The sequence below is a fragment of the Tiliqua scincoides genome, chromosome 3 (assembly GCF_035046505.1).
Source record: "Tiliqua scincoides isolate rTilSci1 chromosome 3, rTilSci1.hap2, whole genome shotgun sequence".
NCBI lineage: Eukaryota > Metazoa > Chordata > Lepidosauria > Squamata > Scincidae > Tiliqua > Tiliqua scincoides.
The window spans coordinates 153,911,546-153,937,516 of NC_089823.1; the positions used below are offsets into that span (position 1 = coordinate 153,911,546).

Consider the following 25,971-nt stretch of genomic DNA (forward strand, 5'->3'; position numbering starts at 1 on the left):
ATGAACTTGCAGGCAACTTTGAAATACTGTGGGTTGCTTTTCTTTTGCTTTCCCAGTGCAGCAAAAGGTAAGAGAGATGCACAATTCTATGCTTGTGAGAGGACATGAAATCTGAAAGTGCCAGATTGATGTAAGCACTTGTAATTTTACCCTAAGTGCTCCAGTGCGAGATGCTGATTGCCATTCTGGATCTCAGATGGATGCTTACAAAGCAGCATCCAAAATGAGGAAACTTCTGAAAAGACTTACATTTCCAACCTTTTGTGTACAATTTATTGGCATGGCAACTAACAGCCAGTGGATCTCCTCTGGCAGCTCAGCTTCAGACTCCTGAATTCTGTGCCTTTATATCTGAATTTCCCTGAACAGGAGAGTATCTGTTGCTTTGTATGATCATGCAAAGAAATACAAAATGAAATGGCACAGAGAGTACTTAAACAGCACTTGCTTCTAATTGCCACAAAGTGGTTGACACAAATCAGCTATACCATTTTCTATTTACTTACCCCTGGATTGACTCTGGGCCTTTGGTAGAATGAAGAATCTGAATTTCCCATTGAAATGGCTTCAGAAAATTGGCAGCTATAAATATTTGAATGTGGAACACAAAAATAGCAAATCTTTTAATGTACCAAGACATTGCACTGTTTGTTCAGGGGAAACTTCCAACTAGCATTATTTGTGGGGGCTTAGTTTGAACAGAGTTGTCTCAGCATGAGACAGGGCACAGACCAATCAGAGCTAAGCTCACTGAACTCGAATTGATTTCAATGGATGAATTAAGCACCTGCCTACATCTCTCCCATAGAAATCAGTGAAGCATAATCAATGCAGCACAATCCTAAACATGTTTATTCAGAAGTAATGCCTTCTGAGTTTAATGGGACTGAAGCATGGTCTCTATATTATATGAATGCCACATGATTAATTTTAACACAGAAAAACTGAGGTGGATTTCTGAGGTGGAACAGGGGTAAAATCTCATAATAGAGCTAAATGAACCCCAATAGCATGTGACATCTACTCACCACAAAGTGGGGGTATCATTTAGACCAGTTCTTGATCTCAGGTAAATGTGCTCAGGACTGCAGCTTTGCACTGGTTAACTTTGGCTGGATTGTGCCTGGGATTTTTTTGCATTAAGTGATTTGCTCTAATGCAGAAGTCCTAAGTATATCTACTTAGAAGGAAATCCTACTGAAATAAGCAGAGCTTACTTTGAACTAGGCTTGGTTAGAATTGAGGTTAAAAATGCTTACAACCACCCATTAATATATGTAATGTCCAATAGTATCCCCTGAGGAAACAGTGAGACCTGTCATTGAATTCTGTCTTGTCTTTATCAAAGAAGGAAAACAACTCTATACAATATGTGTGCTTCCTCAAGTATTTTAAAATGGTGATCAAAACCTGTGACACATGTCATATGTGATTGATCACATTCAACAGCACCCCATTTCATGCCAGCATATCCCTTGTCAGCCATCCAGCCACTGATTGATTGATTGATTGATTGATTGGATTTGTATTCCGCCTTTCTCCCTGAAGGGCACCCAAGGCGGCACTGATGGGGCCACGGATAAGGATGATGTGCTCAATGGGGCTCTCATGATAACGGATTGATATTTTATTGATAGAGCAGCCATTCAGTATCTTGCCTGAAAGTGTTCAAGCTGTGTCAACATAGGGCTCTTTTATAGAGAACTTGGAAGCACCATCTTTCCAGCCAGGAATCCTGTATCAGTACAGATATTCCCTGCATGGCCAGCTAAATTATCTTTCAAGACCATCTCTGCTGGGAAGCAAACTCCGGGCTGAAGCTTTGGTTGATGTGCATCTCTTATGGAGAAACACCAATGATGAAAGGGAGCAGCTTCTCCATATCCAGGTCAGTGGGGTCTTTGTCCTGTATCAGTTATAAGCCAATGAGTCGTTCAGACGTCTAGAAGAAATTGGTGTTCTACTACTGACTGACTCTGGGGATATTCTTTAACCATGTTTGGATAATTGGTGTATGTCTATGTTTCTATAGTGCAGTTTTCACCCATTATGACGTGGCTCATTGGTGTGCTCCGAATGAACCACAGGTGTGCCATGGGAGTTTGGGGCTTTGGGGGAGGGTAATTTATTAGTGGAGATGTGAGCAACCCCCCCCCCTTGTCAACACCATGGTGTACCTTGTCAATTGTCGAAAAATGATGGAAATTTTAGCACCTTATCAGTGTGCCATGAGATGAAAAAGATTGAAAATAGCTGTTCTATAGACACATCAGCAGTAGAATCAACATGTGTACACTGTTTCATTTGGAACAGTCACATAAATCCTATCAGACATTCTGAAACTGGGGAATCTCCATCATGTCAGAAGTCTGAAAATGTGCCAGTAACCTGGTCCTCACACTTCTGTCATGCTTACAGCATTTCTCTGAAGAGTGCTGGAAACTCAGTGTCCCTAATCGTGGAGGATCTCTCCCTGAATGCAAAAGCCTGCCTAGGATGGTGCAATCATGATGGGACGGGGGCTGGGGCTTCAGAATGTTGGGGCAGGTCTTACTGGCAGATTCACAGAATTGTGGAGTCTCCGTGGTTACAGAATATATAAAGAGGGCTATAGTCAGCCCTACCATGTGCAATTGGTAATGCCGGATTGATTTGGAACTGATGTACAGCCCAATCCTATGCATGTCTACTCAGAAGTAAGGTCCATTCTAGTCAATGGGGCTTACTCCCAGGAAAGTGTGCATAGGATTGCACCCAAAATAAGGCTAGTTTCCCTGCCACTTCTGCTTCTTCTGCCAATGCAGCTGTGGTCAGTGGGGGGGGGGGGATATAGCTTAGTATTTTTCTATCTGAAAGGTGATTTTTTCCCACATGAACTTGCCTGCCGTCTAAGATCTTAATCAGATGTCTCCCCTTTCTGCAACGGGGGCAGCCCAAGCCATTTGCCATCTGACACTGTGTCAAATTCTGCTGTCCGCTCCCCCTTGTCAACCTATGCCAGCCAGCTGCCTACTGTCCCTTGTGGCAGTGTATATACCACACTGTCCTTGTCCTCCTTTAGCACCTCCTCCACTGCCACCACTTTCTGTAAACCAGCTGGAGGATTCTGGAACTGGAACCTGCCCATTCCCAGCACTCTCCTGACCCAACCAGTTTGCGAGACACAGTAGAGATGGCAGCAGGGGCTACCTCTTCCTCCAGCTCCACCACTGTGACCCTCAAAAGCCCTGCTGAAGGAGGAGAATGTAAACCATGCCCCCATTGTCCTTTCACTTTCTCTTCAAGGAAAGTGAACAACAGATGGGGCTTCAGCTAGTTGGATAAGCTAGGCAGGCAATGGGCCAAGAGAGGCGGTGAGCAGGAGGCACTTAGCACTATTGCCTTCATCTGGGTGATGAGAGAGACTCTGATGTGAGCTGTGTTTGTAAAGGGCTTGTGGGAAGGGGATGAGAATGGGTGTGGCATTGTCTTTTGTCTAGTTTCTGTCTTTTTTTCTATTACCTTCCATCTAATCTGCCTATTCCTCCTGCCTTTTTTGGGAATTCAGATCCATGATCTACAAGTCCATCATGAACCAGAACATAAGAAGAACCAAACTATCAACAGTAACCCAACTTCAAAGGCTTGGCTAAACACTACAGAACTGCAGCAGCCATTTTTCATCCACTGGAATAATGGGAAGGTATGTTAATATTCCTAGGCAGGCCCATGATCTTTAGTTCAAACCCAGTTCTGTGCCCCAGTTTCAGATTCATGAACAATAGCCAGCATTCTTATGGAGGAGGAGGATGCATGATGATCATATTACTCAGCATATAGTTTTGAAACGCTTGCCTCTGTAACATGGAACTCCCTTCAGAATCTGCAAGCATAGTCTTTCTCTTAGTCTCATGAGAGGAAATGTAGTAGAAAAGGCTACTCCCTTTTGGGGATAAATAATAATAATAATAATAATAATAAGCACTTCTGCACTGTAACCACTGAAAGCCCAGTAGCAGGCAGTTGAGGTCATGACTCTTCCTTTGCCTCCTACACAACAGAGAGCAGAGTCACCCAGCTGTTTCACAACTTGCCATGTTCTCAACAGAAACGGAATCAAGATATTGATCAGCTTTTGCTGAGAATGTCCAGAAGGTGATGAAGAATGTGCTGCTGTAACACTGTGGATTAAATAAATGAAATTAAAATAATGCACACATGACATCTTGGTTTCCAGTTTTGATGAGCAATAGAAAGTTCAGTGGTACAAAAAAAAAGTTCTTGGAAAACTTTCTGTTATCACAATGGCTCATTCTACTGAAATGCATTTGCTTCCCACAGCTTGGACTAGTACACATGTATTGGCATAGCAACTGTGTTTTACATGTGGGTATGGTGGGCTATACAGCCACCACACACTTTGAATACAACCCTAAATTTGTGAGGCTCAGAAAAGCATGCTGGCTATGGAACTGATTGCATTGTCTTGATTCACTTCAAGTGGCACAGATTTATGACTTGCAGCTGAAATGTATACACTAAATATAATGCACATGAGTTCTGTCTGTGGCATTTGATCTGGGATGGTCCATTTACATGGGCAAAGCTGCCATCATCAAAGAAGGAACTTGCATTTGTGAAGCACCCCTAGAGTTTCTAATCAGTCCCCCTACTGAAAAGTTGTTGAGAGTTCTTCATATGTGATGTGCCATTGCAATATGCCAGGGGTGGGCAAACTTTCAACTTTAGGGATCCTGGACTTTAACAGTTGTATAGAAGAGGGAATTTCAGCAGGTGCAGCTTGTCATCTCACAAATGACAAGCTGCACCGGCTGAAATTCTCTCTCCTACACAATTGTTAAAGATTCAGGATCTTTAAAGTTGAAAGTTTGCCCACCCCTGCAATATGCAATGCAGTGTGCAGGAACATTGCTTTGTGGTTGAAAGTGTGCAAAGTCGTCTTGTGTTCTTCTTTGGGTGGCAAATCTATTTTAGAATTTTCTTATAGTACAGGTTGAGACTAATTATTCGCCTGGGTTCCATTCCAAGCACTCACTTGGAAAAAAAAAATTGGTTTTTTTGTGGATAAAAAAATGCACTATAGCAAATCAATTTAAAAAACAGTTTATTTGCTCCAATGATTGAAAAACAGCCTTGCAGACCTTTTGGCTCTAAGACAGGGGTGCTCAATAGGTGGATCGTGATCTACCAGTAGATCGCGAGGCAAAATGAGTAGATCGTGGAGTGCCAACCCCCCCCTTCAGGTGCCTCTGGGAGGAAACACCGAGAGTAAGGCCCATTGTACTCAATGGGGCTTACTCCCAGGTAAGTGTGGCTAGGATTGCAGCCTCACAGCCTAATCCTAGGCATGTCTACTCAGGAGTAAGTCCTGTTATACTCAGTGGGGCTCAAGGTACACCAACATACATTGTACACATAAATGTTATATGTTATGATGGCGCGAACATTGTAAAAAAAACTCTGGTAGATCTCTGGGCCTTGCTGGGTTTCAAAGTAGCTCTTGAGTCAAAAAAGTGTGAGCACCCTTGCTCTAAGATAAGAGTCATTAAGGAGACAATCCATCAGCACTTCACTCAGCCCCTCCCTTCACCAATGCAAAATGATCACTTTTTTTACATGCTGGGGGAAGGGAGGGGTCCAAAGGAGAGAGAAGGATTGATGGATTGTTAGCCTGCTGCGTGCTCTCTCTCTCTCTCTCTCTCATATTAAGGAGGCTGTTGTTAAAGGACTGTTCAGTTTTCAAAACTGATTTTAAAGGGATGCATTTTTCCCCTTCTCCAGGGATCAGCACATTCTTTCTCATTTGCAGGGGCCATTCATGTTGAGTCAAATCCGTGTATAAAAAATCCATGTATAAATAGGCTGGACCTGTAGTCAAGATTATTGATGTCAAGATTATTATTGATCAGTCACTCCCTTCTGAGAGTGTCACCTGGTGTGGCCCGCACCAGTTAACACTCTCAGAAGGAAGTGACACCACACTGCCTGAGCCTCCATTCAGCAATCTTCAGCCCATTCCAGGCCCAGCTGTCTCCCGCTCTTGTGAATGATCGTATTTTCACTGCTTGCCAGCAAGAACATGAAGCAACTGGGCCTGGAGGAAGCCGAAGAGCTCAGAACTTAGGCGGCCTGGAGGTGGGCTTGTTGCATTTATATAATGTGATAGCCCAGAAGGTCGGGGGGAAATAAGGTCACATAGTTATATCACCCCCAAACTTCTGGCATGCCAAGCTGCTGAAGGTATGTGCAGCAGCGGATGAAACCTGCCCTCAGGATGCCTCTGACGCAAGGATTTCTTATTTATCAAAATAGCTCCCTTTGGATTATGTTTCATAAGCTTGCTTTCATCTTGCAGGTTGAAGGCATCTATGAAGAGCAAGCAGGAAAGCCCTTAATGGTGGAGTTGAAACGAGGCCTTGTCAGCCTTTTCCAGTTTCAGACACAGCCTGGAATAGTGACCGAGGTACAAAGCAGAGTTTCACTGAGCCCTGAAGAAAACAAAAAAAAATACCATGGCACCTGGAATTCTGGTATTCCTATGCAGCTTAATTTCACCACTAATATAGGAAAGTACTTGCACACCCAAACTTTTTCACTTGATCCAAAAAAGCACTTTCACATATCACAAAATAAGGCCAACACTTAAGAACACCACCATGGATTGATTCCATTGGTCCATGAGCTTCTGACTGGCTACCTCCCATCACGTACCCACTCTGTATCCACTTTTTGAAATCAGGGAGCAACTGCTTTCACATCTCACCAAATCAGCATAGACCCATATTTTCTGTGAGAATTTTGAAAATATTGGAAGAAAGGGGATTTTTTTTTTTTAATTTTACAAATTCAACCCACCACAATCCAATCTATAACAACAGTCACCTGGGTGGAGACTGCAATATACACACACGGGCTCCAACCAATTGAATACCCTGTGTACAGGATCATCAGAACTGCACATACAGAGCCTGATGTCTCATCTGCAACACTGTTCATGCTGTCCCATTTGCTTGGTTTAGGAGGACATTTCTGGAACCTGTCAAGTTACCTACGTGGTCTCCAACGCTTCTGTTCTGAAGACAAAAGATCTACACAGCTGTATAAGACAAAAATTTGGATTCAGCTCTGTTAACAAAGCAAGTCACATTATTTTACTGTGTATTTTATATCTGTCTTTTACCATTTCCAGATACTGCATGCAGTCTCCAGAAACCACTAAAGGCACACACACACCCATATCCATAGGGAATGTATTCCTGCCTCCGTCTCCAGATACCACTAACCATGGATATGGAGAACCTATGTACTTCTGAGTAGACATGCATTGGCTTGTGCTGTAAGACAATCTTATGCAGTATGTTTACTCCAATTATTGCAAGAATCACAACTGTAACTTTTCTAGCCTTCATGGTTGCAAAAAAAAAATAAAAAAAAATGGGGGGGAGGGGTCATGTCATGGCAGAAAGTTCCTGAGAACTGGAAACTAAGTGGTAAGTAGAAAAAGAAGCTCCAATTCTTTTTCAGTGCCTATGACTTCAAGTGTCACATTTAATTAATATTCATAGACTGATTCGCTGGAAAATGTGTAATCATCACAATACAAATCTATTTATTTAAACTATTTATATACCACCTTACCTATGCTCAAGGCAGTGATATATATGCATCAGGGATCAGTCAATGCAGGCACTGACCATTAGAAGGGCCCTCATCCATTAGAAGTCCCACCCAGCTGGGCCAACTTCTGAACTGTCAGTACAGATGGCAGTGATAGCCCCCAGTGTGCCATTGGGGACAGGGGAGGGGCACCATGGGGAGGGGATTTGCTGATGGGGTTCCATCCTTCCCACATCCTGATGTCTAAGACAGTGATATTGTTTCTCTACTGTAAATACTGCCCATTTAACATGAGCAACAATATCTAAACTGTAATAAATCAAACTGTCCACACAATGCCATCCAGCAGTCCTCAGTGGTAGAGCCTGAATCCAATGGAAAACATTTCCTTTTTACAGATTTTTGGAATTCTGTGGCAACCAACTAGTAAGAGCCTTTACTCAGTGGAGGGAGGCTTCATCAATTCCGTATTGTCTGAGGAAAGTCACGTCATCTCTCTAACCCTGAAGTCTTCCATTGGAGTCAGTATTATTTCCAGGTTAGTTGTGCTCCGATACATCCAATAGGATGGTATGTTTGAGGTAAATTACTCCATGGAATGAGACAATGAAGTCCTCTGCAGTCTTGATTTCCTTGATGCTGAAGCCAAAAGCAAATGGAGCTGAATGGAAACAAATTTATTAAATTAGCTGCTTCTGAGGGGCGTCCGCCTCATTTCTCAGTGTTCCCCTTTGCATCATTTGACATTCCAAGGTCTTCACCAACAATCAATACCTATTTCACTTGACTCCAGTGTATTAGCATATGACCCAGCTATTTTCAGAAGGAAGGTAACACTCCTTTTCTCTCCTCAGGCAACATCTTGAACTTGTGACTCAAGTGCCTGGATCGAAAGAAGTTCATAGGAACAGTCTGCAGGAAGCTCTGGTGGCTTTGAAACCAGGAAAACCTCAGCGCATTAATATGGCGAGTGAGCCCTTCAAGAGGCCCTGCACACAGTGTCCAACAGTGAGTGGCAGCAAAAATCTTGGTTAGGTCTTGAGTAACCAAGGTGCAAAGTCAGCTGCAGAATGCAGGGTTCTTTTCGAAGTTGTGACCTCATCCCTTGGCTCCATTCTTGACAACTGTGAATCTAGTGTCAGAATGGGAGCTGTTATCATGTTCCTACCTGGGGAAGGACAAACTATTATCATTAATAGTAGTAGTAATCTGTATTTTCTTATTACATTATTAAGAATTTAAGATTTATTTCAGAGAGCAACTCTGAAACAACAAAATTGTTGTCTTGAATATGCAATATTTAAAAAATGAAAGACTAAACACAAGGAACATAGGCAAAATATGCAAATCAATTTTGCAGTTTTAATTTTATCAGAATCAAGATCAATTAATACATTCAAGTAATAAACCCTTCTCCCCCCTGAATTATACAATTTCAGACTGTATATTGTTTCAGTGCTCCCCATGAAGACAGCTCTCTGCACCCAGAAAACTACCTCATCAAGGAGAAGTCCAGCACAGACTTCTCCCTGATATGCTATTTTCCCACAGTTTGTGGAGGAGCATTCAAAATTCAACTCCCCCCTTCCCCAGCTTCAAGTGGTACAATCCAGGGAAACTTTGTCACTTGGTTCTCCTTGGGAGTAGGGTGACAGGAAGGTGAAACTTCATAAGTGATTAAACAGAAATAGAGAGAGGAAGGGAAGAATGTGGAGCTGGGGCCTATATTTCTTGTGTCATGGCCAATATGGTGTAATCAATGTGTGGAGAACTATAGTCAGGTCTGACTGATTCAGTAAAGGATACAGTTAGCACACTAGCCCAAGCTGCTTTCACTTCTTGGCATGCAGGATGGGTTCTGGAGCACCTTGAAATTCTCCTTCAAGGGAAGTTATCTCTATCACTTCTGTCTTGTCCAGATTTGATTTTGTTTTACTCTATATGTAAGTATACTTCTTTATAGAGATAAAAAAAATAGCTTTATCACGATACCTTTTACTGGGCCAATGTCCACTGAAGTCCATCTACACAAATAACCCAAACCATTGCTCAATCAAGATACAAATGCCAATTCTGCATGATTTTATGAAAACTGAAAAGTTCTGATGAGTTGTGTCCCCTAAAGATTCAGTGGCATCTCTAAGGCTAGCACATTTGTTTAAGTATGCATTTATCTATAAGTGTGCGGTTGTGTGTATTTTTAGCTCAAAACCTATTTGAAGACACTTGCTAAAAGGAAGGTCAAAATGGATGTTAACAAAGCACCAACAACCTGGAAGTTTCAGAAAGTCGTCCGGATGCTGCGTGATGCCAAGAAGAGGGATATTCTCTTGCTGTTGAAGAAAGCACCAGAGGATATGGTGTAAGCCAGTGGTTCTCACACATTTAGCACTGGGACCCAGTTTTTAGAATGAGAATCTGTCAGGACCCACCGGAAGTAATGTCATGACTAAAAGTGACATCATCAAGCAGGAAAATTTTTAATAATTCTAGGCTGCAATCCTACCCAGACTTATCCAGGAGTAAGTCCCACTGAATATCATTGTTAAAAGAGTATATATATAGTAGCTTGTTAAAAGTACAGGTCTGTAACATTTCCCTAAATGCAGTCACATACCACAGTGATGGTTGGTTGGCAACCTTCAGTCTCAAAAGACTATGGTATAAGCCTACAGCACCCGGTATTCCCAGGCGGTCTCCCATCCAAGTACTAACCAGGCCTGACCCTGCTTAGCTTCCAAGATCAGATGAGATCCAGCATGTGCAGGGTAACAGTTGCTGCATCAAGTCTAATATATTAAAAATAAAATATTGAAATGAATGGGGACCCACCTGAAATGGGCTCGTGACCCACCTAGTGGGTCCCGACCCACAATCACTGGTGTAAGCAAACGCTTGCATGGACAATGGAGAACTTTCCTCTTTCTCTCTTGGCCCTGTAAATTACTGGCCATTGCTACAGAGCCCTTCAGATTCTACTACGCTGTGTTCTGTTATTTTAACCAACACAACTGCAGACATCTTCTGACCTTGTTTTGTGTAATTTTAGTGCATTCGCTTTTGAATTTTGCTAGGCACTTGCAGTTATTTTAACAGAAAAGGAGGGAAAATCCTCCTCCTCATCACCATCCACGGAACACAAGCACGGGCTGCTGAGAACATCACAGGACTCCATTTCAGTGCCTGTTGTTCCAGAATATGCCTTATCTTTTAGTACTGGGTTCAGACTCCACAAAGAGCTTCTCCCCTGATTTTTCGCCTGCCTCTAAATCTTCTGTTTGCGTCTGCCTTGGCTATCCCAAGTGCTCAGCAAATCTCCTCCTTTCTCTGCAGCACCCCTGATCCTCTGTTTCCCCCTTTTTAGCCCTTTCTATGTGGAAGCTGCAGTTGCTGCCCAGTCAGCTGCTTCCTTGACGGCACTGTCTGAATTCCTGGATTTTGGAAGCTGGAAGCAAACGCCCTTGCTGCAGAAGTTCCTCTATGCGGCAGCTCTTTCTCCACGTCCTTCAAAGGATCTTTTGCGTCTGGTCCTAGTAAGAAGGCAACTGTTTTGCTCATGTCTCATTTTGAGTTGTACTTTCACATTCCCATTCAGTAATGGTGCTTCCTCAGTGGCTGTGGGCAAGTGGCTGTGAGGTTGAAATAGGATGACAGTGTGTATTCTGCCTTTGGGTAGGATGGTATGCAAATAGGGTAAACAATGAATATGGCATGTTGGAAACCTGGAATACATGCTAGTTGTTTTCTAGGGCTTGTTCACACATGCATTCTCCATCATTGGATTCTGCCACCTGATGGCTCTCATGAGAAGATCTGTTCTGGCTCTATTGAGACAAATGGTGTTGAAGTTCACATCAGATGATAGGAATCATCTGTGATGATTAATCCATGATGGATCATTCACCTCTGAATGCTCACAAGTTGATGAGCATGTTTGTATGATCTCCTGGCTTCTTAAACCCCTTGGAGTATCACCTTTTATTCTTCAGCATCACTCCTTGATCAACTGAAGTTTTTTTAAAAAACTAAAAAGAGTTTGAGCGAGGGCCACCATTGGAATCAAAACTACACTGGTGACAAAGTACCACACATACACACTCTCCGTGGTCTTGCCAGGTTTCACTGTTCCCACCCCTCCACCCCCATACACATGAATAATAAAGAAAACTAAAGCCTGCATTGGGCCTGTCGTGCATTTAGGCTAACATCTCATTTGGCCCTAAGCAATAATCTATGACAAACGCAGGAGGTAGCGCATGCCTTTGATTCTGAAGGTACAGAGAATGGTGATTGGCGGTCCTCTCTCTCTCTCTCTCTCTCCTCTGCTCTGCTCTAACCTCTTTCCTTTTGTCTTCCAGGATAAGCTGAATGGGAAGAAAGCAGATGCATCCATCTGGGAAACAGGGTATATTGTCATTGGCAGCCTGGTTGGCAAGTTGTGTCAGATGAAACTGTGTGGGCTGGAGGTGAGCCAGTGCCCATCCACAGACAATCTACTTCCACCTTCCACCTCCTGACCACATGGATGTGGTTGATTTTTTTTATTTCCGTCTCTCAAATCAAACAGGACGTAAGGCAAGGAATAGAGACTGTCCTGAAAAGGCTAGACGACGCCAAGAGTGACTCAGAGAAGATAGTCTACCTGTTGTCCCTGAGCAATGCTCTGCTTCCCGAAGCCATCCCTACCCTCCTGCGTTACACTGAGGAAGGCTCTGCCTCTGTTTCCGCTGCAGCAGTCTCCGCACTACAAAGGTACCCTGCACAGCACATCTCCAGCACGGTACGGAATGGTCTTGCTACAAAATGAGCTTTCTCCCTAAGCGCTTGTTAGGACTCTCTAATGAAACTTTCCAGGCCATGACGTACAAGAGCTGTGTGAATAATAATACATAAGAACATAATTCACCCTCTGTCTCATGTCTGGTTAAAAAAAAAAAACCTCAGCTGCAGCCATTTCCCATTTCCTCTCTCTAGCTTGAGAGTCAGTGTGGTGTAGTGGTTAGAGCAGTCTTTCTCAAACTGTGGGTCAGGACCCACTAGATGGGTCATGAGTCAATTTCAAGTGGGTCCCCATTCATTTCAATATTTTATTTTTCTTTACTCAGTGTGTGGTTTAGTAAATAAAATATTTCTTTACTCAGTGTGTGGTTGGTCTGTGGAACTCTTTGCCACAGGATGTGGTGATAGCATCTGGCCTAGATGCCTTTAAAAGGGGATTGGACAAATTTCTGGAGGAAAAATCCATTACGGGTTACAAGACATGATGTGTATGTGCAACTCTTGATTTTAGAAATGGGCTATGTCAGATGCAAGGGAGGGCACCAGGATGCAGGTCTCTTGTTACCTGGTGTGCTCCTTGAGGCATTTGGTGGGCTGCTGTGAGATACAGGAAGCTGGACTAGATGGGCCTATGGCCTGATCCAGTAGGGCTGTTCTTATGTTCTTATAACAATTATCCTAAATGGGACTTACTCCTGGGTAAATGTGGGTAGGATTGCAGCCTAGGATTGTTAAAACTCTTCCTGCTTGATGATGTCACTTCCGGTCATGATATCACTACTGGTGGATCTCGACAGATTCTCATTCTAAAAAAAGTGGGTTCTTTGAGAACCACTGGGTTAGGGTGTTGCATGTGAATCAGGAAGACCTGGATTCAAATCCCTGCTTAGAAATGGAGCTTATTGGGTCTCCTTGGGCCAGTTGCTGTCTCTTAGTGTACACCTTGCCCTCTCCTGCAGGCTGAACCTGGAGACAGAAAAGTTTTTTTCCCCCCACCTTGAAGAATTAAGAAGGTCAGAACATGTTCAGGGGAAGGGGAAAAAAAACAGTGGTGTATACAATCTTCTTGGGAATGTACCATTTTAGGAAACAAATACATTCAAGGCTAGCTTCTGAGCTTCATGTTGAACAATAATTCCTGCATATCATTTTTTTAAACCCTGCGCATTGAAAACTAGCATGTCAGAAAGAAAGTTGTAGCCACTGGTTTGCTTAAATTAAAATCTCATTTCTCCCCAATATTTAATTAGTTACAATGCTGTCATATCAAAACATTACACTTTGAAACCAGGTGGTTATGGTTCTAAAGCAAATTTTAGCATACTGTGCATTTGTTGTATGTTATGGAAACAAATGTTTATACCTGTGTTTTGGCTCTAGGTTAAAATGGCAATGAAACGGATTTTCCATCAGATTCAGAAACGCTACTCAAAAATTTCAAGGCTTGCTGCTGCAGAAATCCTGTTGGATAATGAACCATCACCGGTGGACTTCACCAATATCCTCTTGGCCACCAGAGAACTAGAGCCAGAAATGTCACGATTTCTATTGTCCAAAATTCAAAAAATTATACACTCCCATCATCATCCAACCTGGTAAAAATATCCTTGTTCCACATCAGGGGTGGCTTTCAACTTCAGAGCTGCTGAACATTTAACAATTCTGTAGAGCAAGGGTAGGCAGACTTTCAACTTTAGGGATCCTGGACCTTTAACAATTGTGTAGGAAAGAGAATTTCAGCAGGTGTAGCTTGTCATTTGTAAGATAAACACAGTCAATTTGCCTTTGAATGTTGTCTAATATTATGTGGTCTTTAATTTGCTTCTTTCGTGCTCCCTTTTTAACAGCCAATCAGATATGGCTTCACAGGCGTATTGCTACTGCTGGCACATAGAATTTTGGACAAGTGTGCCTTTTATTGAGTCAAGCCATTGGTTGGTTGAGCTTGGAATTGCCACTGGTAGCAGCTGTTCAAGAGCCCAAGGCAGAGATAATTTCCAGTTCCACCACCTGCAATCCCTGAACAGGATGTGCAAGAAATTTAGTCTGGGCCTTTAATCTTGCAAAGCAGACTCTGAGATCTAAGAACATCCATGCTGAGTCAGTCCATAATAATACAGCATCCAGTTCTACCAATAATAGCCAAACAACAGGCAACACACGCTTTTTCACCACACTCATCGCGTAGTCTGTCATGAGCTCTCCATGCAGGCAACCCATGTATGCAGATGTCTAAAAGGCACAATTAGTTCCCTTAAGAAAAAGGGGAAGGAAAATATAGGGATTTGGCCCTCCACATATGAGAGTATCTGCTCGAATCATCCACATCACATTTAGCCTTCTCAGCCTGAAGAACTTGGCAGGTCCACACATTCTTGCACCACAGGAACAGGCCCTTCAGCCTGGGTAATCATGAAGAAGGCCAAAGGATCTGTTGCTCTTTTCCTGAAAATGCTGCTGACAGGATTTACTTGCAGAATTTACTTGCAGAGGTGCAAACATTCATGTGCTCTGTTACCAATGACACCTCTAAAGTGTCATTGGTGGTGAAGTGTCATAGCTGGTGAAGAGAACAGGTAGGTAACCTCCCCTCAAGTGGGCTGCTGTGCACTGGAGTTGGCCACCATCTTTTCCTTTTGCTCTATAATCCATAAATGCAGCCAGCAGCACTCCCTGGAGAAAATTCTTCCTCTCAAGTCAGAGACTCAAACTTCCTGGTAGGCCTGAGTGCTGCTATTCCCTGCACTGCCTAGTGGAGATCAAATGAAGAGTGACAGGCTACCAAATCACACCAGTAGGAACAGGAGTCTTCTTTACCAAGAGAAGTCACTTTCACATGTAATTGCAGCTGGTCTGTATTACCCCTTTTGGTTTAATTTCATTTTCACATTCTCCTGCTTTTTTTTTTTTCCAGGCAAGTGATCAAAGAGGTTCTGAAAGATCCACAGATAAATAACTACCACATCCTTTCATCCCAGATTGGCAGCTCTGTCTCCTTCACAGGCCCTCTGGCAGGTGAGCATGTGTCCGCTTTAATATCCTTCAGAAAAAATAGAAAGTGTTCATGGCCTTTTATGTACCGGTCTCAATTAGCAATTAGTACTTGTCGGGGCATCTGAACACCACAGTTACTTTTTCCTTGATGATGCACACACAAGAATCTCAAAGACACAGATATGAACTGACCAGACAACCAAATGCATTCACATACCCAGTGAGAGCCACTTGAGGAGGGCAGAGGGGTCAGACTCCTTCTGATTAGCCTTCAGGAGCACCTACATGTCCAATGTACATTTCTGGTTCTATACACTGAGTCGTTAGGATGTCAACCATGCTGCTGTTTTGTCCATGTAATCTCAATGTCCCCAACAATGGCCTGTAAAATTTGCTGAGATCTTCTTTGCTTCCCCTCTTTGAAATCTATGATGGTGCTCCCACCTCCTTGAGTCACTATTACAGTCGTGTCATAGAGGGAAGGGCTGTGAGGCTGCAAGTGAGACTGGTTCACATGAGTATTCATCACGATGGCTGCAACATCTAGGGGTGACTTGCATGTGTGAATACACTGTGCATACATCACAGACTATATATATACTATGCATAGAACTTTCATGTCATCTCATACATGATACTTTTCAGGGGAGTCTGAAGTCACATGACTCATCAAGAGTCATCCCCATAGGATCTCTCCAGGAATGATCAGTCTTTTTTCATATGCTGAAAACTTGCCAGGACCTTTTCATTTCCAGTTAGATAATTCCCAGTTTGCCCTCCCTTTATTAAAGCAGTTGAAAGAGGTGTTTGCAATTCTTCTTATAACAAGGTCCTGACAGACCTTCCTGCTGGGTTCTCTCTTTTGTTCTCTTTCAGAAACCAATGATGCACATTCCACCTTTGGTATGGAGCTGTTGTTCTCAGCATCTGGCCTCCTCAGGAAAAGCATGACCAGTTTCAATATCCTTAGTCATGGTCACCACCTCCAAGCAGCTCAGGTCTCATGCTTTATACTGTGATTTTGCTCCCCTGCCACCTGATCCTGAAAAATGCTTGAGACTCATCTTCCCCACATGACAACATGGTGTTCTGTTTTCTGAATGTCTTCCCAAATGCCCTTGCAATCCTCCATAAAAGAATTATCCATCCATAAACCAATTGCGACATTATTTCCCCTAGTCTACATCCTTTTGGAGAATTTAGATTGGTCTGCTCCCATTTAACATATTGGTCGAAAAGTGCCTGACAAAAGCATGTTTAGGTCTGTGATGATATTCTATGTCTTCCCAAAGCCTTTCGGAGAAATTGGTTGCTAGTTTTGCTGAACTGGAGCTTTGCGGAAATAGAGCAGTGTCTCCCACTGACGTCAGTGGTCCACTCTTATGGCACTCCCCATGCAGTTGTTCAAGCAATGCCTCAACATGATTGGGTTGTAAGGCCACACATGAGCTAATTATGTGTGCGAGTCATCGTGGCATCTGTCTCTTCACCCTAGCCCAAGCCTGCAGCCAACATAGTGTGACAATTCACCTGGCATTATTGCAAGAGTGGAGGCATTGTGCTACAGGGTGTGATCGTTGCTGATATGAATAGAAATGCATTCATAGGTTTTCTGCTCCTAAGTAAGACAAATGTGCTCTCATACTGGAATCTGGAGGAGAAAGTGACCATTCTCGTTAGTGATAAAGAACAAAATGCTCTGAAATGGCAGGTGCTGAGATAGCCCTGTGCATCACACTTTTTTTCTTGCATTTTTCCAGATAACGATTGAAGCGAAAGGACTAGAGGGTGTCCTAGGAGGTGGCACAGCAGAGGAAGATGAGTATGAATTCATGGCTGGCATGTCTGCTGTCCTGCTTGATGTCCAGTTGCGACCAGTTACTTTCTTCCAAGGGTACACAGACTTAATGTCAAAGATTTTTTCAAGCTCTGGAGAGCCCACAAATGTGGTCAAAGGGAACACCTTGCTGATGGATCACCAACAGGTATTATCCCTTTGTCTATTAGCACTTTATCTATCAATGTCATTGATGCCTTGACACACAGTAGTAGTAGGGCTTTGTCCATTTTTAATGCATCTTAGGGCGCACTCCTAACCAACTTTCCAGCACTGGCATAGCTGTGCCAGTGGAGCATTTGCTGCATCCTGCCTTTGGGGGGCAGTCATGGAGGCCTTCTCAAGGTAAGGCAATGTTTGTTCCCTTACCTCGGAGCTGCATTGCCCTTATGTCAGTGCTGGAAAGTTGGTTAGGATTGCGACCTTAGATTCATGATTTAGAGACTTGAGAGTTATAGCTATTAGCATTGAGCAGTGAGTATTCAAACTGTAAAATTGATCAGATTTTTCAGGATATGATGTGTAGGTACTAATAGAATTTGTGGGCCCATGAACCTTTGAATCATCCAGTAACTGAATGTTCCTGTGTTGTGCAGGCAATACCTTTACAATCTGGTCTGCAAGCTATGATTAATGTCCAGGGAGGACTTGGGTTAGATGTTTCTGCTGATATTGATATGAATATGTGGGAGCAAGAATTCAAAACCAGCACCAAAACAAGGTATGTGAATCAGAGCCTAGTCACCTCCGAAGCACAGCGTACCCAGTGCTTTGGCCAAACTTCAATAACTCAAGGCTTTATATCAACTCAGGAAAACCCAATGCAAGGTATATTCTCTTGTCTGGCATTGTCCACTGCATTTCCATCTCCACCTTTGCTCAAAGTTACCTGGCTATGCTTTCAATGCTGATATGAAGGTCCAATGTGCTTAATATGGCAACCATATTGTCCACACACAGCTTTAGCTCCATCTCCATTTAATGCCATGCTAAGCCCCAAAGCCAGTGCCAACCAGAAGATGTGGCACTTGAGAACCAAAGGCCAACACTGATGTTGGATGTCCTGGAATATCTGATCAAATGTGATTGTTTTATTGGCTGAGGAACTCTCTTGGTGTGAGTACACTTTAATTAGATTCCAAACCTATTATTTTCTTTAGAAGCCATTATGTCGACCAGCTTGGCAGAAAGAATTAAAGATAGTTGTAGAAAGGTTATTCCAGGTGGGCAATAAATCTGATGCAAAAATTGGGATTGATCCCTCTGTTTTGACTCTGGCATCTTTGCCTCTGTTTAATGGATTTCAGCATTTATGAGAACCTTTGGAGATAGATGGGGCAAGCATTCAGAAGAGGAGGATAGAGAGGACAACAGGAGTAAATAATATGAGGTTTAACACTTGTAGCCTTTCATACCTCATTTAAAGCCCAATCCTTCCTAAGTTCCCTGACACTGATGCAGTGACACCAGCATGGACCACACTGCATCACACAGATGAATTTAGCAGGCAGGAAATCTCCTCCAGGTAAAAGGACATTTGTCCTCTTGCCCCAGGGAAACCCAAGCCATCACTATGGGTCAACTCAGACCCGTGCCAGGGATATCACTTTTGCAAGTCTGTATTGACCAGTGTTAGTGGTCAGGCCCTGGAAGGGGGATAGGATATAAGGTGTGCACTAGCGCCACTGATCCTGCCCTCTCCTGGGCCCAATCCACCCACACTTGTTCCTGCCCTTCCCCTGTGAGGCACAGCACAGAACTTACCTGTTCTAGTGGCATCATCCGGCCCACATAGTAAGACTCTGGCCTTCCCACCAGCATGCCTAATTGTAAAGCTGTCACAAAGTGATTTATAGCACTTCAGCAATGCCACTCGCTCCACCAGCACACACTGAAGATAGGACTGTGCTATTTTTTTTCTAGAAATAGAATTTCCAATAAACAGAGAAAAAACTAAGTTCTGTTGAGCCAGACAAAGAGAACACAAGATATTTACTGTGCTAACAGGTTTGAACCTTTCCGCAGATGGAAAATAACTCTTGGTGCCCATATGCATCTTAGGGTGCAATCCTAACCCACTTTCCAGCACCGACTTAAGAGCAATGCGGCTCCTAGGTAAGGAAATAAACTTTCCCTTACTTTGAGGAGACCTTTGTGAGTGCTCCCCAACTGCAGGATGCAGCACACATCCCATTGGCACAGCTACGCCAGTGCTGGAAATTGGGTTAGGATTTGGGCCTTAACCCCTCTTATCAAAGCTATCAGAGGTAAAAATAGCTACCAACTGTAACACAGTTATAATAAGAGACTGACATGTTTGTCACACTGATCCGTTAAAGCCAATTTGATGAATAAGAGGGCAGATAGCACAGAATCTCGTTTAACACTTTCCAGCACAACCAGCTTGGCAAGATGCCCAAATTAATTGTTGTTATTTTGTTTTTGTTTTGTTATTGTTTCAATCTAGATACTATCTCTCATCTTGTACTTCCTCCAGTCTGCCATCTTGCATTTGATCAATTTATCTTAACTTCTGTCATTTTAAGTCTCCTCCACCCCTCCTACTGCATGGCTTCTGTTTGCTAAGGGGGGGGATTCTTCCATTGGCACCAATGAGAATTTTTTTCCCCCTCTCCCCTGTGGGAAGGGAGATAAGAGTGAGGACTGCGGTGGGGGGCGGGGTAGGGTCAAATCCCTCTCCCCCCTGTCATGGTCCCAGTCTAGTTGCTATTGAATGTTTAAAAAACAAGGACACACTTGTAAAGGCTTAAACTATGGCATGGTTTCTTGCTCACACAAATGCTGCCAACAAGGGATAGTCAACTTCCTTCAAAAGTGTTGCTAATGTCATTTTTCCTTCCTGATTATAGGGGTGCCCTAACTATTGATTTCCAAGCAGAAATGGATGCCCCAATCTTTCAAGCCACTGTCCAAAGCCAGACAGAGGTAGAAATGGCTTCGAATTTTAACACTATGACAAGACTTTCTGACAGTCCCATACTGATGTGTTTGCAGTTTACAGAGCAGCCAGCTTCTTACAGGTGAGCTACAGATCTTAAGCCATGAGATCCACTTCTAGCTGGAGTATGAACCAAGGATTGTCACAAATACTTTTAGGCATGCAATGTTTTCCTGAACCCTAGTGACTTGTCCATAGGGCATATGAGGGTAGGTGCTCTCACTGGCCTCAGCCATGTCTTCTGTCCCTGAGTAACAACTATGGGCCCTATTCAAACATGTATATTCATTCCTCTTGATGACAGTTTCAAGCAATGTCTAGCATAGGTGAAAGAGCCATCACAGATCAAACACCACAAATAGAAGTGTCATATTGCTTTAAAAATATAATACTTTTCAGTGAATGCACTTCATACATTTAGCTATGAATCATCAGGTGCTCAGTAATCAGTTAATAATGAATGATCTTTTTTACATCTGAGAATTGGTTTTATGGCTGAACCTTTGAAGTGACATAGGAAAGGCTGCAGGGTGTTGAGAGAACACTGCAGTCCATTTTGGATGCAAATCTACTGAGGCAGGCAGTGGTGTAGCCAATGGGGTGCAGGGGGTAGCAATTGCACCGGGCAACAAGCTTTGGGGGGGCAACAAGCTGAACGTGACACTAATGGCCAAAATTGTGAAAACCCTTGTATGTACAAATAATACCATCATGTTATCATTGGAAAGGTAATTTAATACAGAATGCAGTGAAATAAACTGCATTGGAATATCTGTATTCCAGCAAACGTTATGGCCAATTAACCAGAAAATGAAAACACAACTGCCTTATGGAACAAAAAGTGGAGTTTCTTAACTCAAAACTGACCTATGAGACTGATTCTTCTGAGAGCCAATGAGATGTTATTATGATACAGCATGGAACCATTAAGGTGTTAATATGTCAGCTATATAGACAGTTACCCCTGCTGACTGGGTAAAGAAGCACTTTTACAAGTGGTGCTCCTCTTATATTTAGCAAAGGGAGAATAATCATCTCTTTTCACCCCAGCACACTGTCTCTAACCAATAAGGGGAACACTTTTTATTTACTGAATTAATAAAATTTGGTTTTGTCACCGGGGGGGGGGGGGGGGGCTACAAAATCTTCTTTGATCCCAGGTAGCAGATAGATGCCCTAGCTATGCCACTGAGTGGGGGGAGGTGGCAGAGCAGGTAGGTGGTGAGCTGATGAGGGGAGGAGATGGGTTCCCCCCCCAACTTTCACTTTTAAAAAAGCCTGCGTGTGACATCACTTCCAGTTGTGACATCACTTCTGGGGCATCATTTTGAGCTTGGCACCAGGATACATAGTCATTAGTTATACCACTGGAAGCAGAGATTAGTTGCATCATCTCAACCAGCTGTTCTGCCAGATTCCCAGTCCAAGCTCTGCCTGGAGAATTATGCCCACTTTGAGCTAATTAGCTCCCCTTCTTTCCCCAAGAATGACCCTGGTTCTGCCCTGCAGCACCGCTGGTCCCCACAACCAGGATAGCTAGCCTGTTCCTCCTGTAGAGGTCCTCCTTCCTCCTCTCTCCTGCCAGCAGCTCCTCCCACCACCACAGCAGCACATTGGTCCTCCACAGGTCTTGGGCATGGCAACCAAACACCAATCTCAGTGTCCCCAGCAGTCTCCAAAGTCCATTCACCAATCAGTCCAGCCACAGTTCCATTACTCCAGTCTGTCCTCAAGCTTTCCTCCTGCTATCCACACCCAACGTTCTTTTCATCAGGTGCTTTTATGCCTGAGGACCCTATTGCCTTCAAGTGTCTGCAGGTGTGCAGCACACTCCCTGCAGAATGCTCAGGCCTTAACCCTTAAAGGGGCCACTTCTGACACCACATCCTATCTCCTCGAGGTATCTTGTGCATGTCCATTACACCAGCCAATATTAACTAGAGTCAAGATCACAGCACAGCTGTGTGTGACTTTCTTGGAAACTGAAAGCACTTACAAGCCTGTACTGCAAATTAACAGTTATTGTGCAGGTGTTCATGCCCCACATTCAAAGCATCCTCCTTCTTAGAAATTTGAGTGGAAATTGCAAAGGATCTGAAAATGTTTATAAGGACCTGAAAATGTTCAGGAAGATATGATCACCTCATGGCACCTTGGCTATTTGGCTATGTGGCAATGTTAGTGGGAGCAAAGGAAAATCTTGTGTTGCCCTCATTCTGAGTTGGGGGGGGGAACAGGGAGGTGGAATGAATCAGGGCCCAATCCTATCCAATTTTCCAGTGCTGGTGCGGCCATGCCAATGGGCCATGCACTGCTTCCTGTGTTGGGGAGGAAGTCACAGAGGCTTCCTCAAGGTATGGGAATATTTGTTCCTTTACCTCGGGGGCTGCATTGTGGCTGCACCGGTGCCAGAAAGTTGGATAGGATTGGGCCCTTAGGCCACCACCAAAGTCACCAGGCCAACACCCTATGCTTTGCCATACTGTCCTGGCAGAATTAAACCACAAGGGCAAACTGACAGCATGGCCTGGCTAAACAGGCAATGTTGGTCTGGTTGCCTCAGAAATGATCTCCTGACCTGCTTCAGATTGAGGGCAATGTGAGGACAACATTTGGCTTCTCCATGACGTTACCACATAAAGTAATCTGATTGGTTTTGTGACACTGAGATGTCCTCCTTGGTGGCTCAACCCCTGGTAACCAAGAAGATAGCTGTATTTTTAAAATGGCACCAAAGCAAGGGAAAGAGAAGGTCATGCAAATGGAAGCTTTCAGAAGGGAGTTCAGTAACCCCAAACCCTTTTCCCTTACTAAAATTTCTGACCCTGAAAATTCCATCCCTCACTAGCTAGCACTGATGTAATGAGGCTTTTGGTGGGCAGAATTTTATCTCACCTCACTCTTCCTTTGTGGGGAGGGGAATCAGGGTGAAACCCCACAGGAGCAATAGCAATTAATGTGCTTTCATGAAAATGCCTTGAGACAAATTCGCACATTATTTTTATTTATTTCTGTCGTGAAATATCATGCTCCTTCATCCAGCAGGCTTCTCTGATCAGCTTTCATATAATTAAAATCACAGAAGCCGTACAACTGAAATCTGCGAACGCTGAAACGCACTTGAGCTGCAGAAGATACAAAAACCTGCACTGGATGAAAATGACACTTAGACGTTGTCACCTAAGATGTTTTAGGCGTATATTTAAAAATGAGTATGAATGTGAAACCAAAATGCACACAGTTGCTCTCATCAGAATGCAGTTGCAGCCCTCTTTATGTCACACCAGGGTTTGTGACTGTGTAATGTGTGAAATGGCTCTCAGATGGACATGATGGTATTGTACTCCACCAGTCACCATTGCTGCTGTTAATACTGGAATTTGAGTGAAATCCTTGCCCACTTCCAGCTCTGACTCAGTTATAGCCTAAGCTTAACTGAGTCACAAGCACATGAGTTTTGCAAGTATACAGAAACAACAGGCAGAAGAAAGTTGGGATATCCCCACACTTTATCACCCTTGGCTTTAGTAACCAGTGATAATGGCTTCAGTGTCAACAGTCTGAGTTAAAGCAGGTCCTCTTTAAGACACCGTCTAGAAAGGTCACCAGAAGGTTAATGGGAGCCTTGGGTGAAACCAGACTAAGGAGCATTAAGAGAATGCTCCCCGAGAACACACACACACAAAGAAAGAATGCTGCCTTATCTTTTATAGTGTTGTGGCAATAAATCCCTTTTGTGGTACCCTGACTGCCACCTCTAGTGCCAAGATTGATTTCCCACCAGACATAACATCACTGCTGTTTTGTGCTATCGCTGATTAATCTTGCATGGATGCTTCTTGACATAAATAGACCCAGAGCACTTTTCTGTGGCTGGATGTCATCAGAAGCCTTTGGGCAATGTTCCCAGGGCTAATTCAATCAAGTGAGAGCCTTTGCTTTCTATAGAAGACAAACTTGTACCTAGAGAAGAAGCTGTGGCATTTTTAAGCACTTGAGCAATGCGAGATGAGCAGCACCTGCAGTTTAGAACAGGAATTGCATCATGCCTCTGCCTTTGAAGTTGTCCAGCCTGGCAGGCTCATATATTATTATAACTTCCCCAGAGCTTTGTTCCCTTATCATTGTCTCGGAAGGATAGACTGCAGATTAAAGAGCCACTGGGAGTTGCCAACAGTTTCCCAAGATAAAAATCTTCCCACCAAAAACCTGTTCGCGGAGGAAGGGAAGAAAAACTCTGAAGTTCTGTATGGTGTCACCTAAGCAAAGGCACATTAAGATTGCCTTCATCATTTTGAAGTGCCATTTTCATCCATTTTGAGGTGGACTACAGATGTTAATGTTCTCCTAACAGTATTTTACCTGGGGCAAAAGATTTGCAGGAAGTTGCTCAATGCAAAATGACTCTCAGGGCATCCTTGGGTGATTGATTCCTCCAGATGGAACCTCCTTCTGCAATGCTCTTTGTTTCAGATCTTTCTGTGAACTGCAGTGAAGCTCAAATCCAGCTTCAGCAGCTTCCCCAGATTGCCCGCCAGTGAGTTGCATGCCTGTCCTGGGTCAGAGTAACCTGTTCACATGTATGCACTCACTGGGATTCCAAACACCATCCTATGATGACTACATGCCAAGTCAGAAGTTATCTTAATAAACTTATCTCTTTCTCCTCACAGAGAATTCTTCTTGGTCACAGAATCTTCTGCAAAGAATAGTATGACTGTCCGCAAAGGAAGGCAAGCCACCATCCCTGGACGTGAACTTCCCTTGCATAGAGCCAACTCTGAAATGTGCAAAATCTTGCTTGGGAATCAATAAATGTAGCATCAACATGACATTGGCTTGGACTTCTTGTTTCTCTTTTTCCGTCTAAGCCAGTGGTTCTCACTCCTTTAGCACCGGGACGCACTTTTTAGAATAAGAATCTGTCAGGACCCACCAGAAGTGATGTCATGACCAGAAGTGACATCATCAAGCAGGAAAATTTTTAGCAATCCCAGGCTGCAATCCTACCCACACTTACCCAGGAGTAAGTCCCATTTACTATCATTGTTAAAAGCATCTTCATAGTAGCCTGTTAAAAGTACAGATCTGTTGCAGTCACTTATCAGGGTAGCATCAAGTCTAATATATTAAAAATAAAATATTGAAATGAATAGGGAACCACCTGAAATTGGCTTGTGACCCACCTAGTGGGTTCTAACCCACAGTTTCAGAAACACTGGTCCAGCTAAATATGGACAAGCCTTTTCTGTGTATCTTAAAGAGCTCAGAATGCCACAGGAAATTGATCGGAAATCATTTGAACCCAGCTTTCCAATACTGTCATTTGTTGCAGTGTATCATTCAGCCAGGTGCAAGCAGTGTGTGTTTACTCAGAAGTAAGATTGGCTACGTCCAGCAAGGCTTAATCCTAAACACGTGTCCATAAAATTGCAGCCTATAAAGGCTACTGTAGGAAAAAACAAAAGCAAATACATAGGGGAAAGCTGAAATGCAATCAATCGTGTACATAATCCCACCCAAAGTTTTAGTGTGGCTACCACCCCTTTTGCCTGAATTTGTGGGACTGTGAGGTCCATGCCTGGGGTTGGATCCTTCAAAAGCATGGAAAAGTTACTACTGACTTCTATAGGATGTGCTCTGCCTGATAAGCAACTGAAAGCATACAGTACTTCCTTTGCTTCTGAATTCTGCAGAAATCTTTCCAAGCTGGCGCATAGGAACTGTAGACCAGCAGCTCCCCCTAGTGATTGGTAAACTTCCAGGAGTGGAGCCATGTTAGTGC

At 43.4% G+C, this 25,971-nt stretch overlaps 1 protein-coding gene and 1 pseudogene across 1 annotated transcript; one reads left to right on the top strand and one right to left on the bottom strand.

Annotated features, from left to right (window-relative positions):
• On the top strand, positions 1–25,001 carry LOC136645163 (microsomal triglyceride transfer protein large subunit-like). The gene is made up of 18 exons (XM_066621405.1): positions 1–67; positions 1,701–1,888; positions 3,548–3,682; positions 6,356–6,463; positions 7,020–7,136; positions 8,016–8,155; positions 8,472–8,625; positions 9,822–9,979; positions 10,982–11,150; positions 11,976–12,083; positions 12,185–12,397; positions 13,777–13,991; positions 15,311–15,411; positions 16,267–16,388; positions 17,151–17,375; positions 17,824–17,948; positions 20,098–20,268; positions 24,860–25,001. The coding sequence occupies exons 1-18, from the start codon at positions 1–3 to the stop codon at positions 24,999–25,001; spliced, it is 2,658 nt and encodes an 885-aa protein (XP_066477502.1).
• LOC136646697 (5S ribosomal RNA) lies at positions 10,284–10,403 on the bottom strand (annotated as a pseudogene).
• Positions 25,002–25,971: the final 970 nt, after the last annotated feature.

Excerpts from the sequence above, each read along its gene's own strand:
- LOC136645163 (XM_066621405.1), top strand. The coding sequence starts at position 1 with ATGAACTTGCAGGCAACTTTGAAATACTGTGGGTTGCTTTTCTTTTGC. Across the intron at positions 8,156-8,471 it reads GGAGTCAGTATTATTTCCAG|GCAACATCTTGAACTTGTGA; the intron begins GTTAGTTGTGCT and ends TTCTCTCCTCAG. Across the intron at positions 8,626-9,821 it reads CCTGCACACAGTGTCCAACA|CTCAAAACCTATTTGAAGAC; the intron begins GTGAGTGGCAGC and ends GTGTATTTTTAG.